General features: G+C 59.2%; 5 protein-coding genes across 20 annotated transcripts in view; 1 reads left to right on the top strand and 4 right to left on the bottom strand.

The window, feature by feature from the left end:
- Window positions 1-195: 195 nt before the first annotated feature.
- Window positions 196-9,313, bottom strand: ARCN1 (archain 1). The gene is made up of 10 exons (XM_063355209.1): window positions 9,191-9,313; window positions 7,429-7,692; window positions 6,700-6,879; window positions 6,257-6,462; window positions 5,535-5,696; window positions 4,663-4,828; window positions 3,200-3,347; window positions 2,746-2,854; window positions 2,379-2,583; window positions 196-1,790 (listed from the first exon to the last, which is right to left on the bottom strand). The coding sequence occupies exons 1-10, from the start codon at window positions 9,191-9,193 to the stop codon at window positions 1,701-1,703; spliced, it is 1,533 nt and encodes a 510-aa protein (XP_063211279.1). The 5' UTR covers window positions 9,194-9,313; the 3' UTR covers window positions 196-1,700.
- Window positions 9,314-9,395: 82 nt separating this feature from the next.
- Window positions 9,396-14,928, top strand: IFT46 (intraflagellar transport 46). The gene is made up of 11 exons (XM_063355210.1): window positions 9,396-9,497; window positions 9,566-9,775; window positions 9,853-9,992; window positions 11,920-11,994; window positions 12,106-12,199; window positions 12,590-12,718; window positions 13,151-13,272; window positions 13,694-13,760; window positions 14,035-14,095; window positions 14,326-14,411; window positions 14,743-14,928. Exons 1-11 carry the CDS (start codon window positions 9,444-9,446, stop codon window positions 14,836-14,838), a joined length of 1,134 nt encoding a protein of 377 aa, XP_063211280.1. The 5' UTR covers window positions 9,396-9,443; the 3' UTR covers window positions 14,839-14,928.
- A 156-nt stretch (window positions 14,929-15,084) lies between these two features.
- On the bottom strand, window positions 15,085-17,768 carry TMEM25 (transmembrane protein 25). Of its 14 annotated transcripts, none has more exons than XM_063355224.1 (6): window positions 17,475-17,768; window positions 16,476-17,217; window positions 16,117-16,401; window positions 15,908-16,015; window positions 15,704-15,800; window positions 15,085-15,436 (listed from the first exon to the last, which is right to left on the bottom strand). In XM_063355224.1, exons 2-5 carry the CDS (start codon window positions 16,633-16,635, stop codon window positions 15,727-15,729), a joined length of 627 nt encoding a protein of 208 aa, XP_063211294.1. In that variant the 5' UTR covers window positions 16,636-17,217; window positions 17,475-17,768; the 3' UTR covers window positions 15,085-15,436; window positions 15,704-15,726. The 14 variants fall into 14 exon arrangements, 13 of the variants coding, with proteins under 13 accessions (XP_063211294.1, XP_063211295.1, XP_063211293.1 ...); XM_063355225.1 differs by having other exon boundaries at window positions 15,085-15,439; XR_010073629.1 differs by having other exon boundaries at window positions 15,085-15,439; window positions 15,704-16,015.
- A 42-nt stretch (window positions 17,769-17,810) lies between these two features.
- Window positions 17,811-18,859, bottom strand: TTC36 (tetratricopeptide repeat domain 36). Its single transcript, XM_063355229.1, has 3 exons — window positions 18,614-18,859; window positions 18,345-18,533; window positions 17,811-18,265 (listed from the first exon to the last, which is right to left on the bottom strand). Exons 1-3 carry the CDS (start codon window positions 18,726-18,728, stop codon window positions 17,997-17,999), a joined length of 573 nt encoding a protein of 190 aa, XP_063211299.1. The 5' UTR covers window positions 18,729-18,859; the 3' UTR covers window positions 17,811-17,996.
- Window positions 18,860-19,109: 250 nt separating this feature from the next.
- Window positions 19,110-23,277, bottom strand: part of KMT2A (lysine methyltransferase 2A) — a 46,576-nt gene continuing 42,408 nt past the window's right edge. For all 3 annotated transcript variants that reach the window (XM_063355228.1, XM_063355227.1, XM_063355226.1), the window contains exon 36: window positions 19,110-22,941. In XM_063355228.1, the coding sequence (XP_063211298.1) occupies window positions 22,666-22,941 (276 nt within the window). In that variant the 3' untranslated portion in view covers window positions 19,110-22,665. The remainder of the gene's footprint in view (window positions 22,942-23,277) is intronic.

A 23,277-nucleotide genomic window follows, 5' to 3' on the forward strand; every position in this document is an offset into this window, starting at 1 on the left:
CCCGCTGCCGGCCCCGTCCCGCCCCGGGGGCGGAGGGACGGAGGGACGGAGGGACGGAGGGACGGAGGGACGGAGGGACGGAGGGACGGAGGGACGGAGGGACGGAGGGACGGAGGGACGGAGGGACGGAGGGACGGAGGGACGGAGGGACGGGGCCGCCCCGGCTCCTGAAGGACCCCAAGACCCACAGCCGGCTCCTTTGACAATACTTTATTTGATTAAAGACTCGTATTCTGTGTACACTGGAATGTGCTCTATGCCCTAGGCCAGTATCGAACAGGGTTACAAAAAGGGGGGGGGAATCTCGGCTCGGTTTAAATATTACCCTCCGACAGATTCAATAAAGAAACAAAAGCTCCTTGGATGCTTGAACTAACCTCGCCTCCATTTTAAAATCATACAGACAAGCAACTCTCGAACGCGAGCGAGTTAACGGGATTCGTCACCTACTTCGCTAGGGCCAGGGTTTGCCCCCCCGCCCCCCTGGGGAGGAGAGACCACCAACTTCTTTGGCAGAGGACCCCGGGGAACAGAGACAGCCCGCTCCCCCAGCAGGGCTCTCTCGGGAGCACAGTACGGTGTGAGGGCGTTTGATTTGCACCTGGGCGCTCAGGACCCTCGGCGGCATCAGGCGCGTCCCCTACAGCCCTCAGGGGTGGCCGCGACGTGGGTGAGGAGCTCTGGGGGAGCACAGCTCTGCCGGAGGGGGCCGCAGGAGGAGCAGCGGCTCTGGGACAGCCCGCACCACACCGGGGTGCTGCCTGTGCTGGGATTAGCCCTGAACGCTTCCCGGAAACCAGCGTTTCATTCTCCCCATCCGCAAGCGCAGGGACGAGACCAGTCTGGGACAGGTACTGACACCCAGGCCGTTACCCGGTGCCCGCGGCTGCTTGCGCTGGGGCAGGCAGAGCCCTCCACCTCCCAAAAGGGCCTAGGAAGGACACACAGCTGGTTCTAACCTCATTGAACTGCCTCCAAAGCCCACCCGTGCGCAAGGAAGCCCCTTCCGGCCGCTCTCCCCCCTGCAGCAGGAGCAAGAGCATCCGGAGCCACAGCCTGTGCTACCTCAGAGCCCCCCCAGGCCTCGGGCCGCCCCGTGCAGCAGGGCCGGAGAGAGCAGTAACCGTGCAGGGCGACAGGAGTGAAGCCCCGAGTCCCCCTTCCCCACCCCACGCCCCTGCCACAACCCCCCAACCTTCGAAACCGAGGCCATCTCGCTCCGCTTCCACCAGACGGAGGGGTCCAGAGAAGCAAGGCGACCCCCAGCACGGTATCGTAATGCTTTCACCGACGGAAACGAGAGTTGAAGGCCGAGGAGAAATTAAAATGGCAGCACCAACAACGGAACAGCGTGTGACGCTTGAGAAAGGAAGAGAACGATGTCTGGTGGGCTCCGGGGCTGAGCTCCGGTGGTCTGCAGGGGAGAAGGGGACGTGTCAAAGCCAGGTTCTCTGCGGAGATCTTGCTTTTCTGCCGGCCGGTAAAAATCTGCCAAAGAAATTTGTAGCCTTTCCCCCCGTGAGCACGTCACTTCTCTGCCAAAAATGTCTGTGGCCCAGGAACGCTGCAGATGGCAGACAGAGCCACGCGTCTCAGCAGAGAGGGGGCTGCGGCGTTCCCAACATTCAGAATAAACTTCGGCCTCTTTTTTTTTTTTTTAATTTAAAAATTTCTTCCTTTGCGATTCCCCACGGCTGGCGTTACAGGATTTCGTACTTGTCCACCAGGAAGGTGGTTTCAGTAGAAAACCTTACAGGGCTGTTCCCGTCTACCTGGGTCACTTTGGTAACCTGCGGGGACAAGAGGCAGAGTCAGCTCAGCACCGAACACCGCTCCCACCGCAGCCACGCCGTGCTTTCCGACACCGGGGCGGTCGCAGGGGCAGGATCAACCCCCCACTTCCGAGCCACAAGTCAGCCCTGAAAGAAAGGTCTTTTCCCAGGGAACCTGAAAAGAGGGGAGAGCTTTTCTGCAGTAACCACCTCTCCCCCCAAAGCAGCCTGCGAGTTCAGCAGCAGCTGCTCACTCCAGCTCAATGGGGATGGACGGACGGACAGACAGACACGCGCCGAGAAGCATTTTGGCTCGGGAGAGCGACGGACTCTCTAACACGAGCCTGAGGGGAACCAATGACCACTCAGAGGTACAAAGGCACAACCGAAGCTGCAGGGGAGCTCCGGGAAGCCCAAGTTGCCGGTGCTGCCGCACTCCTGAACCCAGCTAACACAGAGGGGACAGAGCCGAGGCCGAAGGCTTCGCTGAGGGGGAGGGCAGGGCCCCCACGCCGCAGCACGGCCCTTTGAGGCAGCGGATCACCGAGGCAGCTTGAAAGAGGCAGGAGCGACGTCCTGCCCGCCGAGCACCAGCAGGCACCCTACCTGGATGTTGCAATAGTTCTTTTTGGAGACGAAGGAGACTTGCACCGGGAAGAAGTCGTTGGGCTGCCCTGCTATGCTGAACTCCAGGCTGCCGCTCTTGTTTTTGGCATCTATCACTGGCAGGCACCACTCCAGGAGATTTCTCCGGCTGTCGTGGCGATACTCACCATCGATCTCCCCAATCACGGGGGCGCCGACGCCAGACCTGGAGCAGGACACGAAAAGCTGTAACAGCTTGTCTGCATCGAGCTAAGAAAACACTTATCAGGCCCATCGGTGCAGCCAGACTGCAAACCAGAGCGGGAAGGAACCCAGGAGATCCAGGACGGCGCTCGTTAGTGCTGCCCAGACGCGGAGCGTTACTTACGGCAAGGGGATGGTGATGATCACGTCGTTCAGCTCTAGGCTCTCCTCTTGCAACTCGTATTCAATGTTAACATCACAACTGTTCCCGCTTTCTGACGGCCAGCAGTTAACTGAGGGCACAGAAACAGCAAGCTGAGCGATGCGGGCTTTCTATGGGCAACAGGCTCTCAAAACGTCATGCACTTTGAAAAGTGCAGCAAAGTCAGCCCCAAGAAATTCTGACTTTAAGAAAAAAAAAAAAAAGCTTTTTGTTTTCTTCAGGAGCATTACGGAAAACACACACCCCGGAGAACAACAGGTACTCTCCAATGGAAGACACACGGTATCTCGAACACCTCACAAGGTGCTGCACTTTGGAGCCAGCCCAGCTGCGGGGAGGTGGGCTACCAGCCGGCAGCCCGTGGCTGAACACCAGCCTCTCCCGCCCCAGCCCCCCATCACACTCTGGCACTCACTTGTCAATGGAATGAAGGACTCTTCTGTGGTCTGCAACCGCCACTTCAGCACGCCCACGTCGCTGTTAATAGGGAATGACTTCTCTGGGTTCTTCAAACCGATCTGCGACTCTGCAGTGAAGAGCTTCTTGTCCACGTTCGGGTGGGTCTGAAAGGGGAACACGGGCCCAGGCTGTAACTCTAAGCCCAAGGACACAACCGTACGTAGGTAACACGGGTTATAACATGACAGCCCTACGCACCCTGGAGTATTTTCCTGGACAAAAGACACATCGGATTTGCTCCTTGCTCAGAAGCCTGACTATAGCACATCCGTTTATCAACCCTGGATTCCTTCCAGAAAATGCCAAATCCACCAAGAACAATCCACACCACAACAATTTTTACTTGTCACTACTGCGCCAGAGACTCTCCCTAGGCTGGGCTGATAGCCCAGAGACCACCTTCAATAACTCTTAAAAGCTCAAAGACCATCCCGAAGACTCACAATGGACATTTCTCTTGAAGAAAAAACAACGTAATGCTGCTGGGAAGAACACCCCAAAACCACAGAAATACGACTTCCCTCAGAACCCCTAACGCATATATGTGCCAGCAGCCAAACTCCATTTAAACGTTCTCTCTTTACAACAGCGAGTGTAGGCAGCTTTTTAGCAGCAGAGGATTTTCGCAAGTTAACGTTCAAGTCTCACTAGGAAGCCAGGAGTCAGCACTGAGTTTGATCTCGTCTTCCACCTGAAGTGGCACGTGTGGGAGCCTCGTCAGGGACTCGCTCATGAGAGGTGCTGGTAAGGAACCTACTCCTGCACAAGCAGGCCTGCAGCCAGCGAGGTGTAGAAAAGCCCCTGGCGAGGAGGAGGAGAGGGAGCAGAAGAGCGTGTCGGAGCAGCACCATCTCCAGGGCTCAGAAAGGTCACACAACTAGAGGGAGAAACGGGAGGACGTATCTCTAAGCATCTTCTGAGCTGCTATTGCTGGCTGCAAACAAGGGCTCCGGCTCCAGGAGCTGTCGCGGAGGCAGCAGTAACAGGACACGAGCGACCCCGAGAAGAAACAGTTTTCTAGATAATAAATCAATTCCTCGCTGGCACAGTAACTTCATTCTAACGCTCCCGCTCAAGAACTAAAGCTAGCGCCGTACCAACAAGCCCCGCGCAACACACCAGGCTGCTGCAAAGTCCAAGTGAGGTCAGACGGCGCACCAACGTGCGTTATGGCACAGATAAGGCTCCGAGGGCAGGGAGATAAGTTTCACAAGACAGGATTTCTCAAGTGAACTTCAATCTTTTGAGCATGCATTTATGCTGCGGGACATCTGCGGTGACTACTCCCAGTTACAACGCATTGGCAGGGAAGGCTTGGACAAGAACACCAGACAGTAACACGCTCAAACGTTTCCAATAGCTTGCCCTGGAGAGCACTGGAAGAACGTTCAACGCCGCGGGACACCAAACAGGCTTTACCTGTAGCTGCACTCCCCGCTTGTCTTCGTTTTCTACATGCAGGCGAATCCGTGCAAACTTTTCATCGGAAATGTGCAGCATGATCATGCCATGCAGCTCCATGTTCTGCAACCCTCCGTCACGGCCACAAGTCAAGGAAATTTTCTCCTCTATTTTCATGTGCACGCTAGACAGACAGAAAAAAAAGCAAGTGTCTCAAGTCCTGCGCTTGGCATCTAACCAGCAAGACGAGAGACGAGTGCTCAGCAAGGACAGGTCACGTGTAACAAGCAGGTGCTCCCAAGAGTGTGACGGCCCCACATGAAATAGCACGAATGGCACAGTGGATATGGGCGCTACTGCTGCTCCGACGGGGTAACTCAGGGGCACGTGGCTCTACGGATAGGAGACGGAAGCCCGGATTAACAGCAACGATACAGCATCCTCACACCCCGTTCACTCAAAACGCCTCAGCCGTACAGCAGCGTGGCTCACAGCACTACAAGGTTCTGAATCACTAAATGTAAAATGAACCATGAACGCTTTCACCCTAAACCACAATATGGCAGGAACTCTGTGTGTCTGGGGAACACGAGAAGTGGCAGGGAAAAAGGCACAGGAAAATTCCCAACCTCGGCCAAGATGGGATGTACATCCACTGAGGTTTGAGTAGGAATCGCTAAGGCGATTCCTACCCAGACTAGCTATCTGATTTTTTGCTGCCAGGCTTTCTGAAATTTTGCCCAACATCTTTTAAAATTAACAGGTCGAGGGAGCACATGGGACTCGAATGGCAGAAAAAAGCACTAAAAAGGAAGCTGGCTCATGGAGCAACACGCGCACCGCAGAGAAAGCTTCGAGGAGACCGCTTTCGAAGTGAGGGCAATACCTACCTCTCCATGTTAACGGGAGGAGCAAGAACTTTGGCTGCTTCCGTAGAGCGCTTGCCTACGGCAGTCATGATATTTTCTCCTTCCGATTTCAGCTTGTCCACGAAGTTGTCCACCTCCTTCCCCTTAGCGCCAAGTTTCAAGGCTTTACTGGGACCCGAAGGCCTAAACAAAAGACATAAGAATCTCCACGTCAGCTCGCGGCAGCAGACTCAGTTATCTTCAAACGTTGTAACCCGACTATCCCAACAATACAGCGTTCGCCTCTGGGGGAGAACGCGCACAAAACGGATCATATGAAGCGTGGGGTGCCAAGATATAATGCAGATCTGGCTTCTGTTCCCAGTATTCCCAGTAGCTAGGACCTCTTTTTCTCACACTAAACAAGAAGCCCGTTGCCCAGCAAAAATTTCAAAGAGACCACGGGATGCTACTGTGGTACGCAGCACAAACGCTCGTCAACAATGAAAGGGGCGGGAGGGGGTCTCAAGAGTATGCAACGTACACAGCCCTACAAGCAGCCACGTTAAAAGCTCGGAGGTCAACACACGCCAATCGGCAAAGCTGAGGGGAGGCTTTACAAGGACATGACAGTCCCCGCCTGTACGGTAACCTAACGGGAGCGCGACACAGACAAAGAACCCGTGTTAGAGAGCCTTTATTCGGGCAGATGGTTTCAGGCACGGCTGGCTCCAAGGAACACCGGTTCCCTACCATGCACCTACCTGGCAGGCGCTGGTGCCACTTTGGGCTTCTCCGTTTCAATGATGGTCTCCGTGATCATTGCCGCCGTTGTGCCCCCAGACACAGCCGAGCTACCAAAGCCACCGAAACCGGGTGCCTTTTTGCCCTGTCTCTCTGCGTCCCTCCTGGCCTGCTGCAATTCCTTGGCTTTACGGCGCATCTCGGCTTTTGCTTCACGCTCCTGAGTCTGAAGAAAAAACAAGAGGCTGATAGAGCTTTGTAATCTCGATCTTATTCTGCACAGGAACTAAGTGCACTTGGTCGCAAGCCCTTTGCGAAGAAAAAGGGAACAAGAGACGGGCGTTTGGTTTACAGAACAGCCAAATAATTTTATGACCCCAGTCAAAGTGGAGTAACGCCTTTGTATAAAAAAAAGCAGCGTTTCCCGACAGGGCACGCTGCCGTACAAGTTATTCCCACGCACCTCTCGGACAGCTCGGAACACCTTTTCTTCATGCGAGTCCATCTCCGTGAAGGTCCGAATTTGTGCCAGGTTTACGTTCTCACGGTAGCCCAGGGCAACAATTTCATCAAAGGCAAAAATCAGGTCGAAGCAGTGTTCGGAGATCTCATTCTCCTCCAGCGCTCGACAATATTCAGGGATCTAGTTAGGGAGGGGAAAACATTTTAAAGGAGTATTTGTATAAGACGAAGTTTTGCCATTATTAGTTTTTCTACACTACAATACTCATACAACCTCTTAGCTCTGTTGTAATGCTAACTCGGAGGAACCTCAACACACACTGAGGCCAGTGAATTTCCTGAAGATCCTTTCCTTGCACCAAGACAGCTGCACAAACTCGCTGCTTAGAAATGCGTGTAAAGTAGTGCTGTACCTCTAACAACCACAAGCTGTGACGTCACGTTATTTTTATAAGGAATATGGGTGTTATCTCAAGAATACAGAGAATATTTAATGCTAAATTTACAACACCAGCCCTTTGGTCTCACTAGCTGAATTGCAACCGAGGATCTTTTTATGTGTGCTTCAAAAATACCACCGAAACTTCAAGGCTTACTTCCAGGTCAGGAAGAGGCTCCGGAAAACCAAGTTGCCAGGTGGAGGCAGAGCACTTCACCACCAGGTTCCCCTACAACCGCACCGTTTCAGGCGACACGTGCACAAACTCTGCATTAAGCGACAGATCCTTACCACTCTAGAGAAGAGTCGGAGTGTTTCTAGGTCTTCCAGGATGTTGCTGTTCTTGGTGGTGATCAGCACCATGTAGAGCTTCTCCATGGGCTGATAGACGTACCGCACGCTCTCTGTTTCCACAAAAGTGTGCTGCTTCCCCGTGTTCATCAACTTCGGGAAAGCCGCCAGCAGCCCCTCGATGCGGGTCCGAGTCATCTCCACGAACTGCCGGGAGACGATGGCCTTCCCCGCCTTTGTGCAGACGGCTGCTGCCAACAGCACCTGCGGAGAAGGCGAGCGCTGTCAGCCGGGCCTCCCACACCACGCAGCCTCAGCCAGGCTGGCGCGGCACAACTAGCTCAAAGAAAGGATCGCTTCCGACTGTATTTCACCTTCACGTTTATCACCCAATCAGCTGACTTTCCTTAAACTCGATTTTAAGTCTTATTCTGTGACCAGCACCGGGAACCGAACTCCTCTAAGAGCAGATTCACCTCTGCTTTTCTCTCCAGCCCGCTTTCCGTTCCTGTCTTGTCCTGAGTGAGCTCTCAGGGCCCCAGGTGAGCAGACGCGGCAAATCAGCCCATTCCTACACACACAGAGGTGTAACAATTCCCTCCCCAAATACTTCAGGGGAGGCTCCAAATTATTGAGTTTTCTGTCAGTCTGGCCCCAGCTTACAACTAAACACAGAAACATTATATAATTTGACATTCCTTCCCAACGCCACATTTACACTAAAGCCAGGTTAATAAAGTATTGGCAGCTATATTAAACATGGATGACTCTCCTGGGCACTTCAGAGATGTTATCGCACCAACAATAAAAAGGCAGTAAGGCAATCGCCAGCTTACATTTTCTCACTCTCTCAGACTACTGAGACTTCCTCCTGCCTCTTCTCTCTCGCAGATCAGCTTCTTAATTAACTTTGTCAGGATGAGGCAGTTTCTGCACTTAAGATCTTTTAAAATCCTAACCGTTGTTATTACCACCTGCCCGACAGTCTGGAAACTCTCAATTTCAAGCCCCAGGCCAACAGTGCTCTGTGTGTGCACCTCAGTAAGGGTGCCAGGCTCCTTCTGGGGCCCTGCAGCTTCACAACTGCGGGACAACCATACCCTGAAGCACTTACAGGCCAGAAATACCCCCCCTCCCCCATAACCACTCCCCAAAAGTACTCAGGCCACGGTGCAAGAGAAGCAGAAGGCACCGAGGGGCCCTGCTGCACGGTGAGCACCCACCTCTACCCTTTAACGGAGCAGTGCCCGGTCTTTGCTGACCGAGGCCGCCGCCAAACAACGCTGCGGATGGGCAACGAGGCGCAGGACGAGCTCAGAGGGAGAAACAGCTCACACGTTACCCCCTGCACCGACACGGGGGCAGCCGCCCATCGAGGGGGCAGCCCGAACGGCCTTTAAAACCAGCGGGACGCCGTGCGCCCCCGGCCGCGGCCGCCAGCCCCGCTGCTGGAAGGTCCCGGCAGCTCTGAGAGCGCTGCTCCGCCGCCCCCCACCGCTTGCGGGCCCCGGAGGCGGGCCGGGACGGCGCGCCCCCCGACGGCTGACGGCCCCCGCCCCGACCCCCCGGGCGGCCGAAGAACCCGCACCAGCGCCCGCTCCGCCCCGACAGGCCGCGGGGCTCCCGCACCGGCCTGCGCCCGGGCCTGGCCCAGCGGCGGGCCCACAAGCCGGAACGGGAAGGGCCCGGGCTCCCCCCCCGGCGCTTCCCCGCGACCCGCCGTGCCCCGCAGCAGGCGGACGGGCGGCGGGCGGGCCCTTACCATGGCGGCGGCGGCGGCGCTGGGCTGGGCGCTGGGCTCGGCGCTGGCTCCCCAGCCGCTCCGCGTCCCCTCGGTCAGCCCCACAAGATGGCGGCGCCGAGCCACGTCCCCATCCGGAAGTGGCGTCACGCGCAGGACGGGGCGGGCCCGCCGCGCGGCGGCCACACCCCCCCACACATCCCCCCCGCCAGGGGGCGCCGCGCGGGCCGGGCCGCTCTGGCCGGCGGCAGGAGAGCGAGGCGGGCGCGTCGCCATGGCGACGGCGGGGCCGCGGCGGGGCGGCATGGCGGAGCGGCGGGCGCTGGAGGTGAGCGCGGCCCGGGGCGCCGGGCCGGGCCAGGCCGGGCCGCCGCCTCACTTCCCCCCTCTGCCTAGACCCGCCTCGTCGAGAACCAGCCCTACGACGAGAGCCTGGAGCTGCCGGAGGCCGAGGAGGCGGGCGGCGCGGCGGGGAAGCCGGCCGGGGCCCGTTCGCCGCGGGCGGGGGGCGCGGGCCGCCCCCGGGGCTCCCGGCGGCCGGGGCTGCCCGGGGCGGGCGGCGGCGCCGCCGATCGCAGCAGCGACGAGGAGGGCGGCGGCGGCAAGGTAGGCGCGGGGCCGGCGGCGGGCGGGAGGCCCGTCCCGGTGAGGCGGCCCGGTGAGGCCCGGTCCCTCTCACCTAGGAGGAGGCGTCCCGCCCGGCCCCCCCCGCCGCCCTCAGCGAGGATGAGGACGACGATGACGACGACGATTCGGAGGAGGAGGATTCCTCGGAAACGGACTCGGAGGACGACTCGGAGGAGCACGGGGCTGCGCTGGAGGGGTAGGCGGCAGTACCGGCCGGAGGAGCCGGGTCCGGTGCCGGGCGGGTGCCGTACGTGCCCGTTCGGCTCCGCTGGTGTGCTCGCTGTTGGCATCGGGACAGGCAGCTCCCTCGACATCGTAGCCGGCTGGCCCGGGAGAAAGGTCCCTCCGTGTGAGGAACCGCCGCCACCCCACTCCTCGGACAACCCCCGCCCCCCTTTGCTGTCCCGAGGAGAGGCAGAGCTGGGAGCGACCCTGCGGAGCAAGGAGAAGGTGTTGGCCAGCCCCCAGTCATAGAATCATAGAATTGTTGAGGTTGGAAGGGACCTTTAAGATCATCGAGTCCAACCTTTAGCCTACCCTGACAAGAGCCACTTCTAAACCATGTCCCTCAGTGCCCCATCTACCCTTTTTTTAAACACCTCCAGGGATGGTGAATCCACCACCTCCCTGGGCAGCCTATTCCAATGTTTAATAACCCTTTCAGTGAAAAAATGTCTCCCAATATGTAATCTAAACCTCCCCTGACGTAACTTGAACCCGTTTCCCCTCGTCCTATCACTTGTCACCAGGGAGAAGAGGTCAGCCCCCATCTCTCTACAACCTCCTTTCAGGTAGTTGTAGAGGGTGATAAGGTCTCCCCTCAGCCTCCTCTTCTCCAGGCTAAACAACCCCAGCTCCCTCAGTCGTTCCTCATAAGGTTTGTCCTCCAGGCCCCTCACCAGCTTTGTAGCCCTTCTCTGGACACGCTCCAACACCTCAATGTCCCTCCTGTAGCGAGGGGCCCAAAACTGAACGCAGTACTCGAGGTGGGGCCTCACCAGTGCCGAGTACAGGGGGATGATCACTTCCCTAGTCCGGCTCACCACACTGTTCCTGATACAGGCTAGGATGCTGTTGGCCTTCTTGGCCACCTGGGCACACTGCTGGCTCATATTCAGCCGGCTGTCAACCAACACTCCCAAGTCCTTTTCTGCCGAGCTGCTTTCAAGCCATTCTGCCCCAATCCTGTAGCGCTGCATGGGGTTGTTGTGACCCAAGTGCAGGACCCGGCACTTGGCCTTGTTGAACCTCATACCATTGGTCTCAGCCCATCGGTCCAGCCTGTCCAGATCCCTCTGCAGAGCCAACCTACCCTCAAGCAGATCAACACGCCCGCCCAGTTTAGTGTCATCTGCAAACTTACTGAGGGTGCATTCAATCCCTTCATCCAGATCATTGATAAAGATATTAAAGAGAACCGGCCCCAGCACCGAACCCTGGGGGACACCACTTGTGACTGGACACCAACTGGATTTAACTCCATTTACCACCACTCTCTGGGCACGGCCATCCAGCCAGTTTTTTACCCAGCGCAGAGTACACCTGTCCAGGCCATGAGCAGCCAGTTTCTCCAGGAGAATGCTGTGGGAAACAGTGTCAAAAGCTTTGCAAAAATCCAAGTAGATAACATCCACAGCTTTTCCCTCATCCACTAAGTGGGTCACCTTATCATAGAAGGATATTAGGTTTGATATTTAGTTTTGATATTAGTCTCGGCTGTCAGTCGGTGCCCAAGAAGAAGGAACATCTCTCGCACACATCACTCGTCTCCTGATAATCCTCCTCCTTTTCCACTGTTTTCAACTCCCAAACCATTACTAATGCCCTAGTTGTGGTCCTAACACCTGCCTTTGTGCAGATCACTTGTCCACCTTTTGACGTCCCCTACACGGGTCTCTCTAATCATGAGCAACCGTCCAGCACTCAACTGCTTTTTTTGGCTGGGAGGCCCAAGGCAAAACACGGCCCAACAGTGTTTTTCACGTGCAAGTAGTCTTTTTAGGAGAGGACTGAATACCTGGTGGCTCAGCTTCCTTCGTGATCGTCTTGCGCAGTTGGGTGCCAGTTCCTGCTTGAACCTACCACGCATTAATCTTTGTCTGCATTTCTCTTCCTTTCTTTAGTGACTTCAATCTGGCAGATTACGACTACCTGCCAGTATCTTCTGAAATCAAAGAACTCTTTGAATACATCAAGAGGTGAGTTGAAGGGGTTTTTGGCCCTCTCTTGCTCTCCTTTGTGCCAACTATTGTGGCAAGTTTAGCAGGATGGGTCGTAATCACCCACGCTGTGGTGTTGGTTTTTTCCAGGTACACTCCCAAAACGATAGAGATTGAACACAAACTGCAGCCTTTTATTCCAGACTTTATTCCTGCTGTTGGGGACATTGACGCGTTCCTAAAGGTACAGTTGCTTCAGGTTTCTCTGTACCTGCTGTCGCACGAGCCACGGCATCGGTGCAAGAGGGGCACAGAGGCCACCCGTCCCCGGCGGTGGCGCGCACCCTCGCCCTGCGCTGTCGGAGAGAACGTTCCAGAGACCTGGGAAAGCACCCCGGGTTCGGTCGCCTCTCAAACAGCACATACGTGATTCGGGGCAAGAGCTGCCTTTCCCCGCGTCCAACACCTTGTGCTTCTCAGGCAGCGCTGCGCTAACGACTCATATTCCGGAAGGCACAACTGCCCCTGCCTTTTAGGGTCTGACTTTTAAACCGCAGTGACGCTCTGTACAAAATAGCCCCACCTGCCCCCACGCTGGATTCCCGGAGGAACGAGGGTCTGTGTCTATCTGCAGGTTCCCCGGCCCGATGGCAAGCCTGATAACCTTGGCCTGCTGGTCCTGGACGAGCCCTCCACCAAGCAGTCAGATCCCACCGTGCTCTCCCTTTGGCTGACGGAGAACTCCAAGCAGCATAACGTCACGGTGAGTCGCGGAGAGGGAGGAGGCGCTTGCTGTGTGCTGGCTCTAGCAGAAACATGGCATCTGACTCTTACTTTTGTCTATGGGACTACAGCGTGGCAGCACAACCGATAACTTGGCTTTAAAAGCAGAAAAGACTAACCTTTTTCTTTAACCTATAGCTTTAAACTGCAACGGATCTAAGCCTTGCTTCAGGCAAGTCTTGCTACAGGCTTTGGATCCGTTTCCTTCAGGTGAAGCTCTGTTTGCTTTCGGTTGTCAGTACCTGGTTTCCCTGGGCGTTTGTTTGCCGTTTGCTCTTCTGTCTGCAGAAATGAGTTGGTGCAGTGCGACTCGGAGAGAGAAAAGGCATGGTTAATCAGGAGCAAACACGGGGTTTGCCAAAATGCCCCCAAACACCACGAAGCGCTTCCAGGTTTATATTTCTGTTCACAGCAGCAGATAAAAGTGAAGAGTTTGGAGAATGCGGAGAAGAACCCCAAAGCCATCGAGAGCTGGATTGAAAGTATCAGCGAACTGCACCACTGCAAACCTCCGGCCACAGTCCATTACACCAGGTGAGCTGTGACGCCAGTTCTGCTTCGCACACGCTCGTCCAGCCTGAGCGCGGGTCAGCGGGAGGCTGGCAGCAAAGTCGAGGAGCGCTGAGTGAAACTATCAAAACACCTCGAGAGGGAGAAGACGTGCTGATTTTCAGGGCAGTCGCACCACGCGCGTGTGCAGGATGCTCGGTTTCCCTCTCTGCCCTTCTCTTTCCCTGTGTAGCTTGAGTCAGTTTAACCGTGCGCAGAACTTGCGGCTTGGCGAGCTGAGGCTTGTTTTGATGAATAAAAATGCCCGGGTTGACCCTCCGCAGAGGTGCGGCGCTCTCTGAGCCGGTTAGAACAGAGGCCGTCCCGTTTACGGCGGTCCGGCGGTAGGAAGCCATTTCAGTTGTGCGTGGCCCTAAAGTTTATGTTGGTTTCTTCCCCCTCGCAGGCCAATGCCTGACATTGAGAGCCTGATGCAGGAATGGTCACCGGAGTTTGAGGAGCTCTTGGGGAAGGTACGCTGTCCGAGCAGTAAGTAGTTAGCTCAGTGCGTGATGTTACAAACCATCTCCCGCGGAAGCTGGGCTCCTGCTCCACGGTGAGCTCTTTGCCGGCAGCGCGGCCCGGTCAGGTGTGTCCCTACGTGCCGTTTCTCCCTTGCCGGCGGGCGGGGGAGCAGCCTAACGCCCGCATCCCGGCTGCTGCCCGGGTGGCCTCCGGGCTCGGCCGGAGCTCAGTGCCTGCGCTCGGGCTCCTGCTGCATGGGAGCTGACGGCCCCTCTGTTCCAGGTGGGCCTCCCGACTGCAGAGATGAGCTGCGACCTGGCCGAATACGTCGACATCATTTGCGGTAAGCAGGGGAGGCTGTGCCGGAGACACCAGCAAGAGACCTCTAGGCACCGGCTCAGCCCCGGGTAGTCCACGTCCTTCTCCGCTGCCTTCAGCGGGAAGCGGACTCTTGTCCCGCTGAGCGAAGGCCCAAGTAACGGTGGGCGCTGGGACGCTCAGCCCTTCCCTCCAGCACCCCGTGCAGGGCGGTGCTGCCCAGAGGCCCTCACACATTTCTGCTCTCGCTCGTAGCCATTCTGGACATCCCCGTGTACAAGAGTCGGGTCCAGCCCCTGCACGTCCTCTTCTCCCTCTACTCGGAGTTCAAGAACTCGCAGGTACGTGACTCCCCGCTCTCCGTACATTTGCTTTGCTGTGGGTGTTTGGGAAGGGCGGGTAGGCCACGAGAAAGGGGGCCAAAGAGCGCTTCCTAAGCGTCTCGTTTACAAAGTACCTCCGCGTTACACAAGGAGCCTCCGAGGTGCCACAAGGCCGGGATGCCGCGTCTTTCAACAGTCCAGCATAAGCCCAGAATTCTTTTCCCACCGAAGTCGGGGCGGCTGCTGAGCGCACGGCTCGTGCGGAGCAGAACGGCTGGCATTTTCAGTTGCACACGGGTACTCTAATTGACGAGAGTCAAATCTTTGCACTTACATCTTTCCCCTGCAGCATTTCAAGCCGCTGGCTGACGGGAAGAAAGGCCGGAGCCCGCTGTCCAACCCTCCTTCGCAAGCGGCAGACGCGGAAGTGTTAAGCTTTACTTGAAGCTTCACGTTAAACCCCCGTCTCCTGGATCAACGTCTGCTGCTGGGCATCGAGATTTGACCCAAGCGAACCATGAAGCGACGCCCACCGTTCCAGAAGCCTCTCTGGTTTTATAGGTACCGCTGAGCTGTTCTGCATTCATAGAGCAGGACTTCACCCACCACGTTTATTGCCGAAGCTGCCTAATCGCTCCTTTTCTGGCCTGTCCCCCAACAGTTCACCATTAAACCAGCTCTTCCCACTGACAGGCTCCCTGTGCGGCAGGCGCTGCGGGGCAGAGGCTCCTTGAGCGCACACTGCAAGTGCTGGAATAAAGTGGGAATAAATTCTGCGCTCAGACACGACACGTGGATGTGCCCGGTGCATTCCCAGGTCTGCTCTGGGGATATCCAGACCCCTCTGCCCTGTAGTCTCGAGCCCCTTTTTCTGTTCTCGAGACCCTTAGCTGCTGACAAGGAGAAATAACCAGCGCGGCACCACACAGACGCTTGACTTCTTTAGTTTATTGCTGTTGGGACGAGTCTCCAGCCCCTGCCACGCTGCCCGCCCATCTGCCATGGCTCTGGCGGGGGTGGCGAGGATGGCGCCGGCCACGAACCTGCTAAAACAAGGCTGGTGCTTGGCCTTACCCCAGGAGGAATCGTGGCACTAACAGCTTGGCAGAGCCTGGCTATAAACAGCTTTAATGCGTTCCGATTATAATATATAATAGTCTGTTTGTAAAGTGCATGGGCTACAAAAACACGTGCCTTGGCCAACAGCACAGCTACCGCGGCCTGCAGCGTGTACCTTAGCGTACAGCCGGGGGCTGCTGGGCACCCGGCACGGACCCCCCGGCACCTTGGGCTGCGCTTCTGGTACATACCTGGTGCCGGGCACCGCGCCGCCTCACAGCCAGATCTCATCGCTGCTCACGCTCGGCACTTTGTAGATGCGCCCGGACGTGGGGAGCTGGACAAAACCTGTAGGACAAGGGCAGCTCATTGCCATCGCCTTTCGGGGTGGCCGCAGAGGCTGGCGTCCCCGCAGCGAGGCTGTTGGAGCTGCTCGCCCGCCTGCGCCCCCTCACCCAGCTTGCTGAGGACCAGGGAGGTCTCCAGCCGTGGCAGGGAGGTCTCCAGCCCGGACAGGCTGCTCTCCTCTCCCCTGCCACTGGCTCCCACATCCTTGGTGGAAGCTGTGGGGAAGGAAAGGGGTGTGAGCTGGGACATCTGGCCCTTGCCGCGGCAGGACCTGTGGCCCCGCATGTCCCTCTGCACCGGCACCTCGGGGTCTTACCTCCGGCCTCCTGCGCAAGGTCGTCGAGACGCAGGTCGGGGGGCAGGGAGCGGGTCTGGCGGGGCAGACGCGCACCCTGGGGCTGCAGGTGCTCGGAGCCGCTGCAACGTGAGCACCGGCTGAGTGGGCTGCTCGGTCCCGCTCTCACCTCGCCCGGCGCCGGCTTGGCGCGGCGGCACGCCAGGCAGGCGACGCAGGAGCCCAGGCCCAGCAGGGTGACCAGGGCCAGGGCGGCTCCGACGGCGACGCCCAGGAGGGGCAGCTCCACGCGGGCGTCCAGCAGACCTGCACGGGCAGCGCGGGCCCCTCAGCACCCCTCCGCAGGGCCGCTGCTCCGCGCCCACCACCCCAGCACCTACCTGGGGGCAGGAGGGAGGCCGTGGTGACGCCCACGCTGTTGGCAACGTTGATGGAGAAGTTGCCGGCCGCCCTCCCGAGGTGGATGCGGAGCGAGTGGTTGGCCAGCCCCTGGTGGCGCGTGGCAGCCAGGAGGAGGATCTCGGAGGCGTTGGCCATCATGTGCCTGTCCTGGGCCAGCCAGGAGATGCTGGCGGGCGGGTTGGCTCGCACCAGCACAGAGAGCGGCGGTAGGAGCCCAGCGCCCTTGACCTGCTGGTAGCGGGCATCTGCCCGCAGGATCTGTGGCTTATCTGGGCAACGAACACGGGCAGCGAGAGGGCAGGAGGGATGGGGGCAGCCCCACCGGGAGCAGGATTTGCCTCCCCAGGGGCCAGGAGCCGTGTTCGCTCAGGACTGGTGCGATGCTGCCCCGCTACGTGGACACAGGCCACGGGCAGCAGCCCCCCGCGCCCTCCCCACACTCCGGCTGGCGCCACAGACCTTACGCTGCGCGTCGAGGGTGACGGAGACGTCGTAGGTCGCCCCGGAGGCTGGGTCAGTCGGGGAGCAGCAGAGCTGGTGGTCGGTGGGGGCGGGGGTGCTGGCAGGTCGCCCTCTGCTTCTGGCCGTCGAGGTACCACGTCAGCGCGGTGCTGGGGGCCGGCTGGGGGGCCTGGCAGGTGAAGGCTCAGCTCTCCTCCTCCCGCAGCGCACACGCTGCCAGCGGCCGCCCGTCAACGGTGGGGCCCGGCTCCCCCAGCCCTGCTGGAGACCCCGCCGCGCATCAGAGCTGCAGGGGGGGTTCTGCTGCCGCAGCCAGACCCCACCACCGCCTCACGGGCAGAGCACCGGGAGGCCGAGCTACAGCAGCAGCCGGGTGAGGGCAGCCCCCGGCCGGCCCCCGAGACGCCCCATGGCCGCACTGGGGGAGAGGCGGCCGGAGCAGGGACGCGGGGCTATCCCCGTGCTGGGCCCCCACACGCAGCGGGGCCGGAGGATGCGGCCAGGCCGTGCCTTACCTGGAGCATGGCCGCTGCCGCCAGCCCGGCCCGCAGTGCGGCCCCGCATGCGGCGCAGGGGCGGTCCCGGCACAGCCGCCACCATCCCTCCCGCCGGGCCCCGCAGCTGCCTTCCCGAGCGGGGCTGGCGCGGGTGCACGCAGCCGCTGTGGCCGCAGTGGGGTCAGCCCCGCCGCCCCGACGAGCGAGAGGAGAGCGGCCAGAGACCACCCAGCGGCAGCTGGGATGAGCCTCCCCGTGCCCCCCCCACTCCCCTCTCCACCCGGGGGGCTCAGCCCTGCCCAGCCACCACGCCACGCCGCGCCACGCCACACCACGCACGCCGCACACCATGCCGCACGCTGAGCCCAAGTGCCAGGGACACAGGGAGGTTTATTGGGGGTGGAGCGGAGCCAAAGCCAGAGCGCTTTGGTACTTCCCGTCCCTGGCTGTCAGCCACGAGGAGGAACGGGGCCCCGCTGCGGTGGCCGGGATGTGCCCGCCTGGGCCTGGCAGCTCGGCTCTGCCCGGCCCCTGCCCCTCTCACTCGCCGCTGGCGCCGCCGGGGTTGCGCAGCCGCCCCAGCATCTCGCAGAGCATCTGGTTGCAGAGGGCCGAGTAGGGGTTGAGCAGCACCAGCTGCCGCCGGGCGAAGCCGCTGCCCAGCCGCGCCGCTCGCTCGAAGTCCCGCCGGGCCTCCTCGTCCCGCGCCTGCAGCCGGTGGATGAGCCCGCGCTGCACGAAGCTCTGGCAGGCGGCGCGGCCGCAGCCCCGGCTCAGGCGAATGGCTGTGTCCAGGTCCCGCAGGGCGCCTGGCCAGGGGAGAGAGGCGTCGGGGCGGGCGGGGGGTCCCGGGGGGTCTCCCGCCTCCGGCCGCACGTCCCCGCTCACCTGCCACGTCCCCCCGCAGGCGCAGGGCCTGGGCGCGGTTGTTGTAGGCGGAGGCGCGCTCGGGCAGCAGGCGGATGGCCTCCCCGAACCGCTCCAGCGCCGCGCTCACGTCCCCCGACTCGGCAGCGGAGACGCCCTGCAGCTCCAGGTCCCGCACCTGCTCCAGCAGCTCCGGCGCGAAGCCGTCCCCTGTGGCGGTGCAACAGGGGGACCTTGGCCGGGGAAGCCACCGGCACCGGGACACCCCGGGGGCATGGGCGTCGCCTCACCTTCCTCCTGGGCGTCCTCCTCCTCCTCCTCCTCGTCCAGGCCGGGGATATCCCCGAAGGGGGTGCTGGGGTTGAAGATGGTCTGCAGGACGGCCCTGTCGTTGGCCGTGGCCATGGTGCCCCGCGCGCCGAGCCCCCGCGGCCGGGCTGCGGCCGGTTAATGTTCACACCACGGGCCCCGCCGCACGTGGCCCGTCCTATCGCAGCCCCGCGCCCGGCCCCGCCGCCCGCGGCTTCCCAAGGTGACCCCTGGGCGCCAGCACGGCCCCGCTCCACCAAAGGCCCACCAAAGGCCCACCAAAGGCCCACCGCGGCGCTGGCTGGGGGCTCCCGTCCCCCCGGGAGGAGACGTGGTGAGCCCGGAAAGCAGCTTCTCAGCCCTGAAGAAGAAATCCAGAGCAACCCTCTGCAGCAATAAACTTGACATGTTTATTAATTAAACTATCACTTAAATAAAAAAAAGTGCATAGAAAATAAACATGTTTAAAAACTCCTTTGTTTTTTTTTGTGGTTTTTTTTTTTTTTTTTTTTTTTTTTACAACTATGTACACTTTTTTATTTTTACATTCAGTCTTTTGCAGAGCTTTCAGCATTTTTTTAAACTATTAAAGTATTTCCTTCTTCCCTGCGCCAGGGAGTTAACACTGATGTACTTTAGACACGTTTCCTCTTTTTTTTTCTTTTTTAAAAAAAAAACAAAAACAACCAAACAAACAACCAGAAGCTTGGAAGAACACAAGAAAAAAAAAGAAGAGATTTGTTATACATGATAAGTTGTCAAGAAATGTATCTCTAGAACATAACCTTGCCTTTGCAGAGCTTTTTTTTTTCTTTTTTTTTTTTTTTTGAAACAATTATTCACCTACCTGTATTTACTAAAGAGACCGTTAAGCTCAATAAAAGAAACACCACAAGTAATAGATCTCGGTTGATAGACAAAGCTACTGTACCTCGTTAAAAAGAGACCAGGAAAGCACAGAGCACGTTTTTCCCCTAGATGCAGGTGGTACCCGACATTCATCACCGAAACGAGAGGGAGGGGAGGAAGGGACCCGGTTGTACAAGAACTGACTGGAAACAAGAAGGGCCGGGAAGGGCCGCGCCGTGGGGACGGGGCTCTCCGGGCCTCGTTAGCAACTGCAACACAATCCTTAGCTATAGTGTTAAGAGAATTAAAAGCCATGGACCGATACTGAACTAGGCTTCATTACACGGTGCATTACTATATTAGTTCCTATATATATCGTATTTATAGTTATAAAAAAACCTTGCGAGTGTGGAGAGTGGAGCAGTCGTGTGGGTTCGAATGGCATGATTCTGCACAAAGACCGTCTCGCTGAAGAACCTGGTATTGCTTCGAAACGAAAGAAAACCAGAAAGAAAAGATACCCAGCCCTTTGCAATGACCCGCTTTTCCTTTAAAACAAAAAACACGTCGGTTTGTACAAAGAAAAATAAACGCCCTAAAGTTCCGTATTTTTTTTTTTTTTTTTAGTATTTTCAGATGCCGTGATCTGCGTCAGTCCTTATAAAATATACATTCATACGGGGGACGCTGCACTGCGCTCGCCGCCGGCCCGGGCGGGACGGGGCCGTGTGGCAGAGGACGTCGGCCACCCCTCGCCACCACGGCTTGTCCCTGCCCCACCACCGTCCCCGCGGGCCCGGGCAGCCGCGGGGCGCAGCGCAGCGTCCCGGGGGTACAGACGGTTCCACTGGCCACAGCAGCTCCCGCCGAGGCAGCCGCGACGGCGATAGCAGCAAGGGGACACGGCGCCAGGCGCTCGGGGGGCTCCCGCAGCCCCCCGTCCCCCCAACCCTCTGTCCCGCTCCTCCCAGCGAGGGCACACGCGGCGGCGTGGAGCCACTCGGGCGCATTCGGGGCTCGGCCGAGCGAGGGCTGTTCCCCGGGGCTGCTGTCACGAACGGGGCAGGGAAGGGGCCAGGGCGGCTGTGCCGGGAGCGGGGCTGAGACCCCCGGGCACAGGCCCCTCGGCCTCCCAAGGTATGTGCGTTCCCAACTGTCAGTGCATCAAATCATCTCAGTAACAAACGCAGCGTCAACTGGACTCTTCTTCCAACAGTTATCGCCAAAGAACCACCGCACAGTGCAATAACAAAAGGAAACCGGCAGCTCCCGACCCTCCGTGCGCCGAGTTTCACCCTCGGCTCGGAGGGAGAGGCCTCGGGGCGCCCCGCCGCGAGTGCCAGGCGCTCCCCTCCCTTCCCCGCCGCCCGCAATGCCGTCTCAGAGCAGCCCCCCGACCCGCTGACCCACGGCAGGGACAGTCGGAATTGCGAGGGTGCTTCCTGCCTTCCCCTCCCCATGGAAAACTTGCCCACGGGACGAGGCACGCGCCCCGAGAGTCCGCTCTCTCAGGCTTTATCTCGTTTTTCCTCTCTAGGTACCGGCAGGTGCCGCGCGGGGCAAGGCAGAACCCGCCTCCGGCCGGGGGGGACACGGACGGTCGGTCAGACAGTCACCCCCCTCCTGAGCCAGGCAATTCCCCCTCCCGCCCCAGCTTGACGGGGACATCAAGACTAAGGTCCAGCCAAACCTCCGGGAAACAGTTACTGAAGTCAAAAAGGCAGAACAAGAGTTAAAAAATAAAAATAAAGTGTACCCCCCTCTCTGGAGAAAGGATCAGACTGTGACCAGCCAGGTATTTCCTATAACCGTCCTATGAAAATAAAAAAATCATTAAAAAGAGATTCTCTTAAATTAGGATAATACCACTGTTTAAAAAGCCTCGTCATAAGTGCTTTCCCCTATGAAGTGCTTCTCATAGAAAAATATACAAAATATATTTACATTTATAAAACCTTAAATACTAAACTGTAAACAGAACAGAGTAAAATCCAATGTCGTCATTCCTCAGGCTTGGGGCTCTTCACTTCTTTCGCTGTGGTTTGGGGGCGCGGGGGGATGCCGCTGCCGTAGCTGGGACGCGGGCGCCTCGGGGGTGGCCTCAAACGGGCTGGCTCCCCCGGCTACCGCAGCCGCCACCGTGCCCAGCGCCGAGGGACGCCCTGCGCGCTGCCGGCCACGGGGCTGGCTCGCTGCTGGCCTGGCCCCCGCAGAGACCCCACGCCCGTGGCTCCCTCGTGTCCCCTCCCGGCTCCCGCTCTACAGCGGCGCGCAGCCAGCCCCGGGGCTCCCCACAGACCTCCGTCCCTCCGAGTGCCTCCGACCAGCTCCCCGCTGGCAGCGCCCTCAGCTCGCTGGGCAGAGGAGGAAGCCGTCGGAGGCAGGAGCGGGGAAGGGGCTGCTTCCCGCCTCTGCTCCCAGCGATCACAGCGCCCTGACGGCTGGCACAAGCCCTGTCTGCCACGGAACGCCGGGAACGTCCCCGCGCAGGGTTTGGGAGCACAACGCTGGCCAAACCCTCCCCAGCCCCGCTGCGGGCTGCTCTGTCCCGCTCTGCCCCGTTCCGAGGTGAAACCGGCTGAGCCTGACCCAGGGAACGCACCCAGCCCGCGCCGGCCGCTCGCCGACGGCTCACAGACAGCGTCCTGCGGACGCAAAGCACAAGGGACCAGAGGTGCACGGTCCCGGGGCTGCAGTCCCTCCCCTCGGGGGGGCCCTCGCTCACACGCTGCGCTGCCGGCTCCCGACACAGCCCTCCGCCGAGCGGGAGGGAGAGGACCCCCCACTCGGCACGGAGCCGAGGGACAGAGAGGGACGGAGGGACAGGATGCGCCACCGCCCCCCAGGCTGGGGCCTGGGCCGGCCTCCCCTCCCCTCTCCCGCTCGCCAGCCCCACGACAAGAAACGAATACCGGGACGGGGGGAAATGAGAACAGCAAAAACATAATCACGCCGAGGATCTTCTCCAGTGGCCCGTGTCTCTCCCAAGGGTGCGTGTGCGCATGCGAGACATGAAGATGTGGACTCTGACAGAGAAACGCAGCCGCCAGTCCGGTCCCTGAGCCCAGCCCGTCTCCATCCCTGCCTCCGGCCCCCCTGGCCCGTCCGAGCGGCCGGGAGGGATTCGCTCCAAGCTTTGGTTCGCCCCGGGCCCCTCAGGGCTCACCTGCAGCTGACGTCAGTTCTAGTTTAAAAACTTCCTGCATTTCTTGGCGCCGCAGTTACAGGGCAGTTTGTTGCTGGCGTCTTCAATGGGGAACTTGTAGTCGTAGGTGAGCTCTTCCCCCCGGTAGATTTTGCGCATGGCGAAGATGACGATGTGTTTCTGGCCATCGATGTTGATGACCCGGGAGTAGCAGTTGGGCTCGCAGGAGTGATTGATGAAGCGGGCCGCGTTCCCGTGCATGGTGGCATCCACCACTTCCGAGTCGTCAATGCGGAACATGTAGCAGCCGATCCCCTACGCACGGAGGACAGGGAGAGGGTTAGCTGAGGGCAGAGGAGGCAGAGCCACCCTAGCAGACAGCCTCGCTCATCGCGGCTACCGGGGGCCAGGCCTTCCGGAGCACCTGCAGCTGCCCTTCGCTCGCCTTCAGAAGCTCATTTTCATCCCGTGCCTTTGGATCTGCCATGCTAAGACTGGGCCGAGACCCTTCCCAGCCCTCGGAAGGGCTGCCTCAGAAAAGAAGCGGCACCTCTAGTGCTCCAGCAAGGACGGAAATACCCCGGGAGGTCTGTAATCCCTATTCGTGATGTTCCCAACGCAGTTTGCACGTGGCCTAAGCCTGTCCTACCT

The sequence above is a fragment of the Chroicocephalus ridibundus genome, chromosome 18, assembly GCF_963924245.1.
Source record: "Chroicocephalus ridibundus chromosome 18, bChrRid1.1, whole genome shotgun sequence".
NCBI classification, from domain to species: Eukaryota; Metazoa; Chordata; class Aves; order Charadriiformes; family Laridae; genus Chroicocephalus; species Chroicocephalus ridibundus.